The sequence below is a fragment of the Delphinapterus leucas genome, chromosome 1 (genome assembly GCF_059928025.1).
Source record: "Delphinapterus leucas isolate spDelLeu-1000000601 "Yukka" chromosome 1, BTC_Dleu_Yukka2, whole genome shotgun sequence".
Classification (NCBI taxonomy): Eukaryota; Metazoa; Chordata; class Mammalia; order Artiodactyla; family Monodontidae; genus Delphinapterus; species Delphinapterus leucas.
In genome coordinates this window covers 85,370,183-85,386,956 of record NC_143129.1, presented here as the reverse complement: position 1 = coordinate 85,386,956, position 16,774 = coordinate 85,370,183, and the positions used below count along the sequence as shown (strand labels likewise).

The window sequence follows — 16,774 nt, the reverse complement described above, 5'->3', positions numbered from 1 at the left end:
AATGCTCATAGTGACCCAAAAGACAAGGAAAAGCCACAAAGAAATGAAGATGGTGAGCAGAAACCAGGTCCTGGAAGGCTGTGAATGCCATGCCATGGGCACTTGAAAGACATGAGCCATGATCAGACTTGCATTTTTAGAAAGATCCCGGGCAGCTGGAGGGAAACAAGATGGAGAGTGAATCTGAAGGCTAAGAGACAAAGATAAGAAATTTTTGTAATAATCTTATACGAGGTGGCAGGGCCTCACCTAGATCTGAGGCAGTGGGCCTAGAGATGAGGGGACAGACCTGAGGGATATTTAAAAGACCCAATAACCAGGATTGGGAGAGGGGCTTGGGACAGTGGAGGGGTGCAGCATGACTACCTGCTTTGGGGCTTGGAATCAGCATCTTTGGCAGCACCTCCTTTGAGATAAAGGTTACAGGGGGTTCATGTGGAATCCAAACAGCTTCATGCTGTAGTCCACCCTGCCGCCACCCTCTCCTCTATATCAGAAGTATTCTTATTGGGTTTTGTTTGGTCAGTTTTGGCTTTTCCTTTAAAGGTCCAGAAATGCCCTTGGTGTGTTTGACAGACTTTGAGGCCCATGCACGGGAGCAGCTGTCTAAGTCAACTTGGGATTTTATTGAAGGAGGAGCTGATGACTGCCTCACGCGGGATGACAACATCGCAGCATTTAAAAAGTCTGGTCTTCTGTATCCTTTCTATTGCTAAGCTAAGGTGTACTGGTTGAGAGCTCTTTGGAAGGTAGCAGTTCTGGTTTCTGTCTCCAAAGAAGATAGAGTACTCAAGACATAATAATGGGTTTCTGTTGTTGTTTGGGATTTGGGGGGATTTTCTTGGTGGGAGACAGGTGACTGAGGAGAGCATGGATGGAGAGACAATCTATCTCAGTGCCTCTGCAGAACTACCATAAGTGAGTCGCCTGAGTGCTGATCACGGCGGCTTTGCCCCTGACAAGATATGACAAGAGTCCCAAGGTCTCCAGCCACCTGGGCAGGGAGGAGAAGCTGGCTGGGTAAACCTAAATCTCCTGAGCTCCTGAACTTCTGGCTTGGAGGTAGAACAGGAGAGAGGGCTCAAGGCTGGAGGAAATATGGAGACCCAAGGAGTCTTGGGGATGAAAGAAGATTGATTCAAGGGAGAAGAGTTGGGCGGCACAGCAGCGGGTAGAGCAGGGGTCAGTAAAGAGCAGCCTACAGGCCAGGTCGGGCCCATTGCCTGTTTTTGGATGGTGCACAAACTAAGGATGGGCTTTTTTTTTTATTTTTAACTGCTTGAAAAAAATCAAAAGAAGAAGAATTGCAATATGTCGAATTATATGAAATCAGAATTTCAGTGTCCACAAGTAAGTTATTTTAGAACACAGCCATGCTCAGTCATCTACATATTGTCCATGGCTGCTTTGGCATTACGACAGCAGAGCTGAGTAATTGTGATAAAGACCGCATGGCACAAAGCTTAAAATATTTACCATCTGGCCCTTTACAGAAAATGTTTGCTGACCTCTGTGATACAGAGGTCAGGAGAAAACTGGAAAATGGGATGCATGGCGAACACTATCTGTATTTTCATACTTGTTTAACACTATACTAGGCACTTCAATTGCTTTATCTCATTGTGTCTTCACAAGACTATTAGGAAAGTTGGATTATTATTCCCATTTCACAGATGAAGTAACTGAGGCTCCTACCCAAATTTGCACAATTAGCATTTCCAGAAAAATCTTCCTCAGTTTACGTATAGAAATAATAATATGTTGTGGAAAATAAGCACTTTTGGACCCTGAAGCTAAGTATCTGTTCGACTTAAAAGTTCGTTTCATATAATTATTATTTGTTAATTTCCCTACCTTCTAAAGTAGTGTTTAAGTCAAATCTTCAAATGAATTAGCCTCTAGCAAAAAAAAAAAAAAAAAAAAGTCGTGGTCATTCTCTGGGATTCTCTTTCTATGACCTTTTCTTGCTTTATAGAGATTTGTTTCCAACCTAAGAGGGAAGAGACTGGAACTCCGTCCTGCTTATTCCTTCCCTTTCTAGTCCTTGTTAAGATGGATCAATCAAAGCATCCAAGTGCCGACAGTCTGGTCAGGGAGGCACAGCTCCAAGACACAGTCCTCTGACGGAGAAAGGCAGGGAACAGCGTGGACCATATGTGTACCGGGAGTTCAGAGAAGGCGGGGTTAATGTGGAATAGGGGGTTGGGAGAGGCTTCCGGAGGAGCAGAGCCTCTAGCTTGTCTATGCTGCCTACTCAGCTACCAGCCAACTGACTCCGCCAGTGGTTTCTCGGGACCCAGTGTGGTCTAGATCTGTGTCAGGAATCCGGACACAGCGCTAAGCTGTGCCTCCGTGCTGGTGAGTCATCCCACCGATAGAAAATCTCTTTGTTGTCCAGCACAGAATCCGCCTCCGTCCCCGGTACCTGAAAGATGTGTCAAAGGTGGACACGCGGACCACAATCCAAGGGGAGGAGATCAGCACCCCCATTTGCATCGCACCCACGGGTTTCCACTGCCTTGCCTGGCCTGATGGAGAAATGAGCACAGCCAGAGGTGTGAACCCAGCCCACCTTGAGGCTCCCTTCCCAAGGGCCTTAAAGTGTGCAGAGGTGTCCTTCAGAGCAGGGGCAAACAGCTCCAGAATTTCTCTAGAGAAGGGGCTTAGGGACAGCAATCTGGTTGGAATTAAGGGTAGGAAAATGAATGCTTAAAGCTACATTTGCATAACATTTCACCTAAGATTGAGAAAATACCAATTTTCCATTATAAAGAATGGTTGGGGGGGAGGGAGCTACAGGTGAATAGGAGGTGAAAATCCCACCAAGCCATCCCAAGGAAGAGGGGCACTGACTGGCCCCTCTGACACAGCATCTGGGGGGAAAGGGCTGCTCAGTGTGGCCCCAAGCGTAGGGCTCTCTTTGAACCCTCATGCGCCAGGGCTGGGACTGAACAGTGTGCCTCTGAATTTAGGATGAGGAGAAAGTCATGACGTTAAGCCCTAACACAAGGCCCTGGCAGGTGCTCTTGTCCAAATGTTCCATTTCCCTTCTCCTCCGTTGACTTGATCATCTTATTTGACAAAAAGTTTTTCACTGGGTTTTGTTTCCTTCCTAGTACCCCTGAGTTCTCTTCCCTCATCTGCCACCACTAAAAAATAAGAAGAGAAGAGAAGGAAAGGAGAGGAGAGGAGAAAGGAAGGGCAGGGGGTAAAAATATTCCTGTGACTCATTTGTAATCTTCACCCGAAGCCAAATCTGTTTTTGCTCAACTTGCCCATGGCTTCCCTGGGGTCTTTTCCTTTGACTCTGTGATATAGGAAGCAATGAATCCATGGATTCTAGAGCTGAAAGTGACATCCATCAGGTTAGGAACCAAATTTGGCTAAGTTGAAATATGAATACCCTGTATGAATATGACTGCTTTACAAAATCTTCATGGTTGAGTGTGCTGTGTTGTTTTGGGGGTGGAGCAGGAGAATGGGGTACCTCCTGTTGACAAGAGGAATTGAAAATATTCATTGTGATTAGGTCAAATTCTCTGCCCATGGGTTGTAGGATGGTAGTGACATTAACCTGTTGGGGAATCCCCTGAAAATGATTAAAGTGAGAAATGAGAAAGATGCGATCAGCACATCATTGTCACCATCGTCATCATCCTCATTATCCCTAGTATTTGTATAGTACCTCACTTCATAATTTAAAAAAATGCTTCCATAGCTAGTATCTTATTTAATCTTGCAACAACCCTATAAGAGAGGTATTATTATCCCCCACCCCGCCCTTTTACAGATAAAGAAAATGAGACTCAAGGCCACACAGCTAAGAAGTGGTAGAACTCACATTCTTCTAACTCCAGATAGCATGTTTTTTCTGCTGCAAAGCTCATCCCTCTCCATTGGAATTACGTTTTCTCATCCTTTGCCTTCTTTAATTCCCTTCTGCTTCATTGATGAGTTCACAAGAAGCCCATTTCCTATCTGAAAGCCGCAACATCTTCAAATCGTTCTGGGGACTCAACGTCATCTCTAGCCTGAAATATTTTAATATGCAACACAGAGTTTGTTAGACAGGTTATACAGAGGAGGACCCAGACAATCTGATCAAACACGTGCAATGCCTGCCTGCCTGACAGGGAAGCAGAATGAAGTCAAGCTTTATCTTCACTCACAGGGCAAGCTGGCCAGAGGCAACACAGACTCCTAGGGCATCTCACCCCAGTTCAGAATGCCTCTGCCCTCCAACCTGAGTTGTGTCCTTTGCTTTGCAGCTGCGCAAGCAGCCGGTATCTGCTACATCACCAGCACGTATGCCAGCTGTAGCCTTGAAGACATTGTTGCCACTGCCCCCGGGGGCCTGCGATGGTTCCAACTGTACGTGCACCCAAACAGGCAGCTAAACAAACAGCTGATCCAAAAGGTAGAATCCCTGGGTTTCAAAGCTCTGGTAATCACTGTGGATGTACCCAAAATTGGCAACAGACGACACAACATTACAAACCAAGTGAACTTGATGAAGAACTTACTGCTAAAAGATCTCGGATCACCTGAGAAGGTAGGAAAGATACCAGAGCCAAGCGGGCAGGCGTTACAGGAGGTAGATTTCCATCCCTCTTTCCTCTTTTCTTTCTTTCCTCAAGAAGTCATTGGGTACCTGTTCTGTGCCAGGCACTAGGGATGCAGCAGTTCAAGAAGCAGATGTGGTTCCTGCTGCCCGGAACTTCCAGACAAGCAGAATATAAGACAAAATGTTCTTTCCCATCCCTGGCAGCCCAGAAATGTTCTGGGCAGGGCTGGGTTCTGGGAAGTAGGAGAGCTAGGGAGAGGATTTTTTCATGAAATAGGAGAGCAAACTACAAAGTTCTTCCAACATTTTCTACTTTATGCCACATTTAGAAAATGCTCAGTCTGGATGGCATACTTAGATAAATTGACTATCTGAAGAGGATGCTCATACCCAAGGTGAATGGCCCATGGTGTGTAGTCAGCCCAAGCCCCACCCTCCTCCCTTGAAAACTGGGGAGGAAATATCTCTGCACACCTAGAACTCATCCACGGGGCACCAGAGTGCTACAGCACACTTGTTTAGACAAGGTGACTACAAAGGGCACTTCTCCCATTAAAATCCTGTAGTCCAATGGGATGGAGTGCCCCAGAGAGAGAAAGCCATGGTAAAGTTGGAATCCCTTGGCTACATTAGAGGTAGTGATATCAGCCTTTTCAGCCAACGGGCAGCTCTGATACCCAGCCAAGTGACTCAACAGTTCTACTCATTAACCACAAATTGGCCTTGAGGTTTTCTGGAATCTTAGATTCCAGGGACACATTGGGATCTATAGATATTTGACTCACATGGTGAGCCAAGATAAATATTGGATAATATCTGACTTAAGATTGTTGAAGTATTGCTTAGTTCTTGTTACCCTGTGCATATCTCAATCATAACACATCGCAATGGCCTATAAATGTTTTTGCTTATCTATCTCACTTACTAAACTCTGAGGTGTTTGTTGTTTTTTTTTTTAAGTGAGGACTGTGTCTTATTTGTCTTTATGTGCCCAGATCTTGGCATAATTATTGAGCAGGGACACAAGTAATGGTTAATGAATAAGCAATGGAAGTAAAAGTCTTTTACACAAATTTTGTTAGGAAAAGGAGCTAGAAGAAGTGTTGGGTTTTGTGGGCCCTCTTTTCAAGCTTTTGGTGGCTCTCCAAATGTGTCCCATCTTTGGAATGGGAGTCTTGAAGGAGTTCAGGACTAAAGTTCTCTTTTATTCCCCCACAGGGAAATTTAATGCCTTATCTCCAGATGTCCCCCATTGACTCATCCATCTGCTGGGATGATCTCTCCTGGTTTCAGAGCATGACTCGATTGCCCATCATCCTTAAGGGGATCTTGACAAAAGAGGATGCAGAGTTAGCTGTGAAGCACAATGTCCATGGCATCATTGTTTCCAACCATGGTGGGAGGCAGCTTGATGAGGTTCCTGCTTCTGTAAGTAGGATGACTTCAGCCTGGGTGTGTTTGTGAGTGCTCTGTTGTGTGTGTGTATATGTGTGTCCACAGCAAGGTACTCTGTGCAATTTGGTGCACATTCCCCTCCCCCTAACCACCTGTGCTCATATCTACCTGCGAATTGTTAAGGACTTCGAATCATTAATAATAGCCTAGTGTGTGCCAGGCTATTTTTACAAACTCAACGTATGTCATCTCTAAATCTCAAAACAGTCCTGCAAGATGGGCATTAGTATCCATATTTTACAGATGAGGATACTAGAGTTTAGAGATGTTAAGTAACTTGTCTGAATTCACACAGTAAGTGTTTAAGGTGAAATCTGATAGAAGAGTTGTTCCCAAGGCATGGAGGTCTCCTGCCTTCTGGAAGAAGCATTCAGCTGGAAGCTTGCCTGTCTGCATGGATTGGAACCTCATCTTTTCTCATATGACACATCCCAGGAAGAAACAGTGCCTAACTGAAGCTAATAAATAACTGTCTTTCACAGTGAAACTTAAAAATGCCCTATGAATCCTTTGCTAAAAATCTGGGACAGTCTAATTTTTCCCCTAACTTATGAATTTGTCCCTTATAGATGGAGTTTGGGGAAAGAGAAAGAAAAGGAGGGAGGAAGGGGAAGAACTTTTTAAGGGAGTTAATTGTTAATTTATTTTCTTTTTTTAAAAATTATTAAAAAATTTTTTTTTAATTCTTTTTTTTTTGGCTGTTTTGGGTCTTTGTTGCTGCATGCAGGCTTTCTCTAGTTGTAGCAAGGGGGGCTACTCTTCATTGCGGTGCACGGGCTTCTCACTGCTGTGACTTCTCTTGTTGCAGAGCACAGGCACTAGGTACACAGGCTCAGTAGTCGTGGCTTGCAGGCTATAGAGCACAGGCTCAGTAGTTGTGGCACACAGGCTTAGTTGCTTCTCAGCATGTGGGATCTTCCCGGACCAGGGATTGAACCTGTGTTCCTTGCATTGGCAGGCAAGTTCTTAACCACTGTGCCACCGGGGAAGTCCAATTGTTAATTTATTTTCATGGAGATTTATAGCTTATATTTTTCAAGAGATTCTTCTATTGCCACTTGACCCATTTTGAGAAAGGGAAGTGGGTTTTTTTCCTCTAAAGTCTTTTTTGGCCTTGTTATTATATAAGTAAGACATGTTCACCACAAGTAAACTATAAAATATACATAAGCAAAAAGAATAAGATAAAAAGCACTATCATACTGACAACAGTTTGGTAATCAACTTAATGTGGCCATAACATTTTAGGTTTGAAAACTATACATGATATTATGTAATTTTCTTCTTTCCATGTATTAATATATCGAACTCATTTTATTTCAGTAGATATGCTTTCTTGGTTTTTTTTGTTTTTGTTTTTGTTTTTTTGTGGTACACGGGCCTCTCACTGTTGTGGCCCTTCCCGTTGCGGAGCACAGGCTCCGGACGCGCAGGCACAGCGGCCATGGCTCACGGGCCCAGCCGCTCGGCGGCATGTGGGATCTTCCCGGACCAGGGCACGAACCTGTGTCCCCTGCATCGGCAGGCGGACTCTCAACCACTGCGCCACCAGGGAAGCCCGCTTTCTTGTTTTTAATGTTGCGTAATATGAATAGACAATTTATATGACCAGCTTCCTATGGTTGAACATCTGGATTGCTTCCAAGCATTCACTATTTTAAACAACACATCAGTGACCATCCTTAAATCTTTAGCACATATTCAATTACTTCTTTAAAAAAAATTCCAGGAAATAGAAAAGCTACATCAGCCAGTTTGTACATTTCAAGGCTTGTGAAGCTTGGGGGTTTCAAGTACCAATCACTGGCCTTCTCCTCTCCACCGGGCTCTACCTGATAGCAAACAGGCATACGAAATGATGGAGAGCAAGGGGCACACTTTACTATGACTCTCCGTAAGAGCTGAACTGCAGGGAACGGTCAGGCCTCCTACTTTCCATCCCAACTCTTGACCTAAGACCTTAGAAGAACACAGGTCTTCAGAACACACGCTGAGCTCTCTCACCCAACTCCTGCAAGGATGCCCACAAAGCTATCTCTCACACACCTCGTAACTGACAGAATAGAGGATGCAAAAGAGCTTAGCAGGTCCTGAGCTGTCCCAACTGTGCTGACAATAGGAGGAGAAAGCAAAGAGGCCCTCACCAACTAGCAGCAAACAGGGTAGAGTATTGACTTTTGAGAAAATGCTAATAAAATATAATACAATCGGCTTTCCCTCACTAATCAGTTTAGCTAGTCTTGCCCCCTTGGGGAGGACTGAGTAAGGAGTGGGAAAAAGTGGCCAACTAATTTTCCCACTGCACTTCCTCAATAGAGAATGAGTGTTGGCAAAGGCAGGCGCCAGAACAAGAAGAATTTCTCCTGCCCCATTACGTTGATCAGCATGTTGTTCTCCCAGGCCATTTGACCTAACAACCAAACCCAAGGTCCACCAGGGACAGCACCAAGATTAGTGTGAGGCTAGTGGGAAACCCACCCTTGGCTCAAAATTTTAGAAGGTACCAGAAAAACTGAGTAAGGTATATAATAGTTTCATACAGTCTTTGAAAAACTGAAATTTAATGCAAAAAATCTGTGGTGAACAAAATATCAACATTTTTAATAAAGACAGGATCCGTCCCTGCACTTGCATAACACTGCCTCACTCATCTCACTGTAATCCTGGCCCTGGTTCCAATAAAACTTTATTTATCAAAACAAGCCCCCAGCTCACAGGTCAAAGTTTGCCCTTTGATTTTTTAAAATTTTGTCTTCAAATATTATTTATATTTTTGGCACCCCTTAAATTTTGTGCTGGGGTTAATTTCCTCAGTCTTCTCAACCCAGTTCCCTCCTTGTGAGGGATGTGACTCTCTGAGCGAAGTTCCATCTCTATAAGATTCCATATCTAAAACCCCTGTACGTCCTCCTGGAACCAGGGAAAAGGATCAGCCAGGTTTTATCACCAGAAGGCTCCAATGAATGCCCTGTTTTGGATTATCAAAAATTAATTCTCAAACCACACTGAACCCTAGGCTGAAATTCACTCCCTATTCTGTTTCTCAAATTACTGTCAGCTCCGTTGTGCACTATGGCTCACTAGAAGAGTCCTTGCACAAGTATATTTATTCATTTCTCGCAATATTTGTAGAAATAGTTTGTAGAAATATTCCAAATAATACCATGGTGGGACTGTAAAAATACCCCTTATTTGGATATGAATTCCCTCCAGTCTTTGCATGTAAGTCACGACGTATTCAATTCTCCTCCACTTGTAAATTAAAGTACAAAGTTCTTTCCTCCCTGATTTCATACTCTGCTCAGTCTCAGTGAAGGATCTTGTTCAGGTAGAATTCCAATTGATGCCTTTGGCAGCACAAGTCCTCTTAGGGGCCCAGTTTCTACTTCTCCTCTCTGGTCATTCCTCAGTGAGGCACAGAACAGGAGCCCCCGAGGCAGTTCCAGAACCTTTTCCTCCAGGACCCTCCTCCTAGACTCTGCAGCCACTCTTCCTTATAGACTTGGAGGAACACAGCTTGGTCTGCGGCACCTTAGGTGCACAAGGCCTGTTGACCAAAGATCATGGAATGAAAGAGACAAGGTGAGAGAAAAGGTCCAGCGGAGCAACCAGGCCAGAGTGATCAGCTGTTTCTATTTTGTCTTTCGAAGTCTTCAACCCTAGTTTTACAATGTTCCTGCTGCATACCTATCCCATGTCTCAGGTAACCCCCAAAGGAGTCAGGAACAAGTTGCTCAAATGTGGTGTATTAGGAATGATGTACAGCGCAGTTACACTGAACAGGCTGTGGTCCAGACGCTAGGGTCATGGCCGATCACACTTGTTTCGCCAAAAAGACTTAGGGCCTTAGCAATGGAAAGCATTTCTAGCTGTGCCGCCTTAGAAACAGAAAAAGTGGAAGAAAATCAAAAGTCAAAATGTTCTTTAAAAAGAAGAGCATTAAAGTGAACACCACAAATGGAAAATGTCCCCTAGGGGATGTGAAGAGGAAGAAAAAGGTTTCTGCTCTGTCTCTGTTGGAGCAGAAAATGGCAGAACGGGGAGCCTGCAGAAAGTCCCTGGACCTTGGGAATGTGGCTGCACTGCTTTGATAGGCACCTGCAGCCTCAAGCACGGGAGGGGAGGAAAAGTTAGGCATCGCCCCCGCTTGGACCTCCTGGTACCAGCCCATGCTGAGGGGGCACTGCTGTCCCCTGACACGCTGAGAGTCAAAAGGGAAATCCCTTGACCCACACTTGTCTGTCCTTTTCAGATCGATGCCTTGACAGAAGTGGTGGCTGCTGTGAAAGGGAAAATTGAAGTGTACCTGGATGGTGGCATCCGAACCGGCAATGATGTGCTGAAAGCTCTGGCCCTCGGGGCTAAATGCGTTTTTCTGGGGAGACCCATCCTATGGGGTCTTGCCTACAAGGTGAGAGTGGCAAAGTGAAAACCATCCGGAAGGTACCACGCTTCTCATTCGTTTCCATGCATTTCTGTGGTTTAACCCCCAAGTTTGGCCGTTTGTTGGAAGGTGCCACAGATTCTGAAGGACAGTGACTCCTCTCCAGCTCCACCATGCTTCCTCGGCAGCATGTTGCCCATTTTCAAGAGCTGTCACCCTACATTTTCCTCTTTGCTTTCCATTATCCCCAACAAAGTTCTAATTTCACAGGTAGCCCCATCCTCCCCAGCACAGCTCTGAGCTCACCTAGAATTTATACTCAGCACATAGTCAGAATGTTCCTTCATGCCTCTTTTTGTCTCTCCTTTTCTCTCTCTCTCTCTCTGTCTTGGGAGCAGGGTGAACATGGTGTTGAGGAAGTTTTGAACATTTTAAAAAATGAATTCCACACTTCCATGACCCTGACAGGTAAGTTTTTACAATTCTTTTCCTGATTCAGAACTGAAAACAGGCCGTCTAAAGAACAGGAGCAGTGGCCCTTCTAGCTCGCCTTTCCCAGACCGAGTGACGCCCAAAGGAAAGAACAGGGAGGAAATGTGCCAGACAAAGATTAAGCACGAACTCAAAATGTGATACATCTACTACAAAATCAAATGCAATTTCTGATTTGGGGAAAGAGGGTCCCGTTTTACTCTAGCCTGCTCAGATCCTATCAGGCTTGTCAGATGTGGTTCTGTGTGTCATCTTTTAAGTAATATTCATGGGCTGTGAAGAGTAGAGAAATTATGTCATAGGGGAAGCATGGAGGAGCTGGGGAGATAGAAACAAACAGGAGGACAGAACGGGGAGAAGGAGACGCATCATCCTGCATAACCACAGACAGCAAGACAAGCATGAATGTCTCGAAGTTACAGGCAGGCTATTTCAGTCAAAAATGAGATGACTGTAAAGCAGTGCTCATAAAAACATATGTGCTGGGCTTCCCTGGTGGTGCAGTGATTGAGAGTCCGCCTGCCGATGCAGGGGACGCGGGTTCGTGCCCCGGTCCGGGAAGATCCCACATGCCGCGGAGCGGCTGGGCCCGTGAGCCATGGCCGCTGAGCCTGCGCGTCCGGAGCCTGTGCTCCGCAACGGGAGAGGCCACAACAGTGAGAGGCCCGTGTACCGCAAAAACAAAACAAAACAAAACAAAATAACATATGTGTTTAGCAAAGCCTGGAATCCCAGAGAGTAAAATAGTGGCTCTCAACTAATGATGGTAACTTCTCTCTTCAGGGGCGTTTTGTTCGGGGGGGTCAGTTTATTTTTTTCTCATCGGCACAATGATACAGGGTGGGTACTGGAGGTATTTAGTGCTCAAAGACCAGAAATGCTAAGTATCCTAAAATGCTTGGAGCTGTCTCACAGAAAAGAATTGTCCCGCCCAAATGCCGATGGCCAATAGCTCTGTCTTCGACAGTCTGCTATAGATGGTAATCAATTGCAATGTGAGAGACAGACAAGACGACCCCCAATAAGACCTCCACCCACGCCTCAATTCTAAAATATGGTGATAACAGAAACCTCCTCCAGAAGTAAGGAAATAATGAATTGAGAGCTCTGAAGTGGAGTCAAGACTGCTTCCACGTCATTAACTTATTTCTGTAGATGATGTGACTGAGCACCTGACATGTGCTAGGCACAAGGCAAGACGTCCAGGTCTTTTCAAGTCTGGTTTTGATCTGATATTTAGACAAGTATCTTGTACTCAGCGTCCAAGTTGCATGGTGTCCACTGGGGCTGCAGACTCACCCTTTTGGGCTTGAGTAGTACAAGCTAGAAAACTTAGATCGGCATTAATGCCAGCACCAGCCCCTTTCCACTTAGCAGTTTAAAAGAAAAAAAAGGGAACTGGATTAAGGAGTCAAGGACCGGGACTGTCCATCTTGGGCCAAAGCCTATGAAGATAAGGCAATAAATGACCCAAGTCGCTCCCTTGAGGGAGGGGAGAACACAAGTGTGAACAAATATCGTATTGGTGCGTTTTGCCCCTCGGGGGTGGGGGGGTTTGTGGGGAGAGGGATGGGAAGACCTATGGTTTCTGCAGATTCCAGGAGATTGAGGTGACTTCTCCTGCTCCCCCAAATATTTTCTCCTGTCCTTGTGAAATGATATCTGAACTTCTTTAACAGAAGCCTATTGGGGGAATTCACAATAACAAAGCTTTTTTATTCCACCAAAGGTTTATATTTAACAACCATTGGGGGTGGAAATGGTGGCTGGAAAATCTTTTTCTGAAATAGAGCATGGAGAGCACCCTTTTTTAAAGGGGGCAGGAAAAAAAGAAGGAAAAAACAGGATTATGAACACTTTTATGCCTGACTTTTTATATTTCTTTCCTTCTAATTGTTCTACAGTGAGAATGTATTGTTTTAAATGTATAGAAAAATTACTAATCAACAACCAAATGTGGGGCGGAGAGGAGGGTTTGGGGAGGAAGAGGAAGAATAGAAAACCTAGGCCGACGGCCATCCCTCGGCATCCTCTGTGTGTGTCGCTCCCCCAGGAAAGACACCCCACAGTCTAGTCCCCGGGGAGAGGGGGTCTCAGCTGAAGGGGGCGCTGTGTTTTTGGTGGAACTCACTAAAGTGCGAAATCATGATGTGAAACCCCAGAGATTCTGTCACCCCTTAGCTTTTCCCTGCACACTGCATCTCAGATGCCTTAACACAAACCTGGCACCCAGGAGGTGATCAGTCAATATGACTACTCTTCCCTAATTCCCCTAGAAATGTGTGATATTCTCCCCTTATAACCCTGAGACATCACAGACCTGGGAGGAGAACACTATTTGCACTACGGTTGAAAGCAAAAGAAGTTTAAAATTAACGTTTTTCTAACTGTGAGACCAGTTGCTGAAATTATATTTATAGAAAGGGTAAAACTGTGATTTGTCTTAAAAAACAAAAATGTGCACATATAAATCATATCAGCACAAGCCTGCACACACCTTACTCAGTTCTCATCCCTTGTAAGGCGAGGGGGCTAAATCAGAAGAGTATATGAATCTTCTTCAGATTTATTGCTGGGAATTAACCACTTTGCTTTAATTTAGCCAAAGTTTTTAGTGTGAATATCCACATAATTTACAGTAATGAAAAAGCAGGAATACATTGTAATTATGCATTCACTCTTAAACTTTTACTGAACCTCTACCAAGAGTAAGGCAATGTCCCTGGTACCTTGTGGGACCCTGACCCATTCTGATGAGTTTACACTGATAAGTATAACAAGTACACAGATATCACCAGGGCTTAGATGTGAACAGATACTTCACATCTCAAAATGGAATCGCAACACTTTGATGCAACTACTGAGACATTTTCCCATAATTTAAATATTTATTTCTACTACAATATATAAGCAGAGATTATATATTGGCATCTCTGTGCTCCTTGAGGAGGTCTGCCTGCTCTGACGCTGCACTATTCTGTCTGCCCTGTGGAAACCCAGAGCTCTCAAACTCATTGTCAGTTCTGACGAGAGCACCTCTGGCTCTGAATTCCTGCTTCTGCTGACTTAATTCATTTTACGGGTTATTTATGTATTGCACACCTGCTGTTTCTGTCCCTTATAATCCACGCGGGCATGAAGCTCAACCATTTCCTCCGCTTCCATTTTTGGGAAAAGACCCTCTCATTAGTTATACTTTTGTGAGTAATACAATTTGCTAGTTAGGTTTTGGGAGGTGACGGTACATACACCACAGATGGGGAAAGAACTTCAAGTGAGACGTTATACATCCTCTTATCACCAGTGATGTCTCACTGTCTTCTGCGCCTACAGTTCTCCAGCTCGTGTTCTCTCTTTTTCCCTTCTCTCTTGACATTTGTCTGGAGTCACTGTCTCCAATCCCTGTGTCTCATCTCAGCGACAGTCCCAGTTTTGCATTTTAATGAAGCTCCTCCACCGAAGACGGGTGTTGCGTTTTACAAAACTTTTTCTTAGAGGGCAGTTGTATGAAACACTCGCCCTATCTTGTCTGCTTTCCCTGAGTCATATGCCTCCGTGACAGATACTTCCTGTGTCCTTATCACGATGGAGATAAAGGTCAAGTGTATCCACTGCACAGAAAGTGATTTTTCAAAAGGCCGAAATATGGTTTTTGCCATGCCGTTTTGACATGGCTGTTTTAAAAGAAGACACAGGCACAGGCTCACGAAATAATTCCCAGTGCAATCAGAATTAGATGATTACATAACATTTAATCAGGGTGAGCACAAGGGTCAAGTCAAGCTTGTTCCCACTAGACCATCTCTTCCCCACAGTGGGGTAGGTGACTGGGGTTTTAGAGAAATGAGCTTTTTAACTACATGGTTCTTTTAGGCTGCCGGTCGGTTGACGAGATCAGTCGGGACCTGATCCAGTTCTCCAGGATGTAGAGAAAGAGAGTGAAGGGACTGACTGCTGAGTTCGCCCACAGGAAGAAGACAAAATCTTAATAGGGTGTGTGATGCCATCCTGCCTCGGTCCCATCCTGTCCACAGGCTCATCCCCTGCACCCTCAACCACTCCACCCCCAATCCCTCATATTCCTCAAATGTGCCGATGCTCTTCTTTGCCTCACTGCCTTGTATATGCTGTTCTCTTGCCTAAAATCCTCCTCTGAAAGAAGACTTCTGAAAAGGGCAGTTCAATAATGACTGAAGTAGCTAGTGGATTAAAATTTTTGAATATACTATGTTTCTATGAAACAGCTATGTAAATATGCACTCTAGACAGAAGAGCTATACATATAAAATATTCCCCAACAAAAATTATACTCCTATCTGTAGATAATAGGGAAATAATATAGTTAAAAGCATAGGCTTTGGAGTCATACAGACATAGGATTGACAGGACTGTGACTTGGGAAAGTTTTTTGATCTCTCTGTTCTTCCATGTCCTTGTCTATAAAATGGGGATTATACTACCTAGCTCGCTAGGACGGGAGAAAGATTGAGATAATGTATGTAAAGTTCAGAGTTCTAGTGTGTTTAAGAAATAGCAGCTTTGGGACTTCCCTGGTGGCACAGTGGTTAAGAATCCACCTGCCAACGCAGGGGACACAGGTTCGATCCCTGGTCCTGAAAGATCCCACATGCTGCAGAGCAACTAAGCCCGTGTGCCACAACTACTGAGCCCGCGTGCCACAACTACTGAGCCCGCGTGCCACAACTGCTGAAGCCCGCAAGCCTAGAGCCCATGCTCCGCAGCAAGGGAAGCCACCACAATAAGAAGCCTGCGCATGGCAATGAAGAGTAGCCCCCGCTCGCTGCAATTAGAGAAAGCTTGCGTGAAGCAACGAAGACCCATCACAGCCAATAAATAAATAAATGTTCCTTTAAAAAAAAAAAAGTAGCTTTTATTATTATTATTTGGCAAATTCCTATTCATCTTTCAAGACCTTGTTCAAACGTCACCTATTCTTACCTGGCTACTTGTTAAGTGTTTCCTATTGTGTTTTGCACATTATACGATTACAATCCTTATTATAATGTGTTATGTTTATTTATTTGTATCTCACCACTAATAGACTGGACATGGCTCTGAGCAAGAAACTATATACTTGGTACCGGGCTTGGCATATAGCAGCATCTCAATAAACGTTTGTGGGATGGACAGATGGATGGATGGATAGGTGAATGGATGGATGGATGGATGGATGGGTGGGTGGATGGACTGAAGATACGTGGGTGAAAGGAGAGATGGAAAAATGAATAGATGCCCTACCAGAGTAAAAATTCCCCAGACTAGTAGTCAGCAAAAATAGACTTCTAGAGCAGGGGCATCCAGCTGGATAAGATCTGACGCTTGAAGTCAACAAGAAAGTTAAGGATGAATTTCCAGTGCCCTAAATAAATAACTTCATAACTAGTTTCCCCATGTTCTCTCACTCCTTGTTACATTCTGTTCTCTATACAACAATCTGATAGATTTATTAAGTACAAGCAAATCCTATACCTCACCTGTTTAAGGCCTTTCTGCGGCTTCCCATTCCACTCAGTATCAGTTCTACACTGATCGTCAGCTCTTCGGGGCACTGTAGGATCATGTTCTTGCAAATCCTTTATCACTCTCCCCTTCGTTCACTATGCCCCAGCCATAATGCCTCCTTTCTATTCCTTAAACAAGCCAAACTCTTTTTTGCCTCTAGACTGTCACCTTTACTATCCCCTCTACATAAAATGTCCTTCCCCAATCTCTTTCTATGATTGGCTCTTTCTAGAAACTTAGATCTCAGTTTAAAAGCCACTGCCCCAATCAAGTGAGAGTTCCCTGACTGTCCTATCTAGAATAGGCTCTACTTCACTCATCGCATTACCCTGTTTTTTTTTTCCCCTCCCAGCACT

The 16,774-nt window shown here is 44.5% G+C and overlaps 1 protein-coding gene across 1 annotated transcript; it reads left to right on the top strand.

Moving 5' to 3' along the window:
- Positions 1–546: 546 nt before the first annotated feature.
- Positions 547–15,886, top strand: HAO2 (hydroxyacid oxidase 2). Its single transcript, XM_022583943.2, has 7 exons — positions 547–685; positions 2,404–2,555; positions 4,269–4,552; positions 5,783–5,992; positions 10,272–10,430; positions 10,802–10,871; positions 14,769–15,886. Exons 1-7 carry the CDS (start codon positions 555–557, stop codon positions 14,822–14,824), a joined length of 1,062 nt encoding a protein of 353 aa, XP_022439651.1. The 5' UTR covers positions 547–554; the 3' UTR covers positions 14,825–15,886.
- The last annotated feature ends 888 nt before the right edge of the window (positions 15,887–16,774 follow it).

Bases quoted from the DNA above. Each gene is read 5' to 3' on its own strand.
- HAO2 (XM_022583943.2), top strand. From the start codon at position 555: ATGCCCTTGGTGTGTTTGACAGACTTTGAGGCCCATGCACGGGAGCAG. The intron at 686-2,403 runs GTCTGGTCTTCT...TGTCCAGCACAG, and splicing joins AACATCGCAGCATTTAAAAA to AATCCGCCTCCGTCCCCGGT. The intron at 5,993-10,271 runs GTAAGTAGGATG...TGTCCTTTTCAG, and splicing joins TTGATGAGGTTCCTGCTTCT to ATCGATGCCTTGACAGAAGT.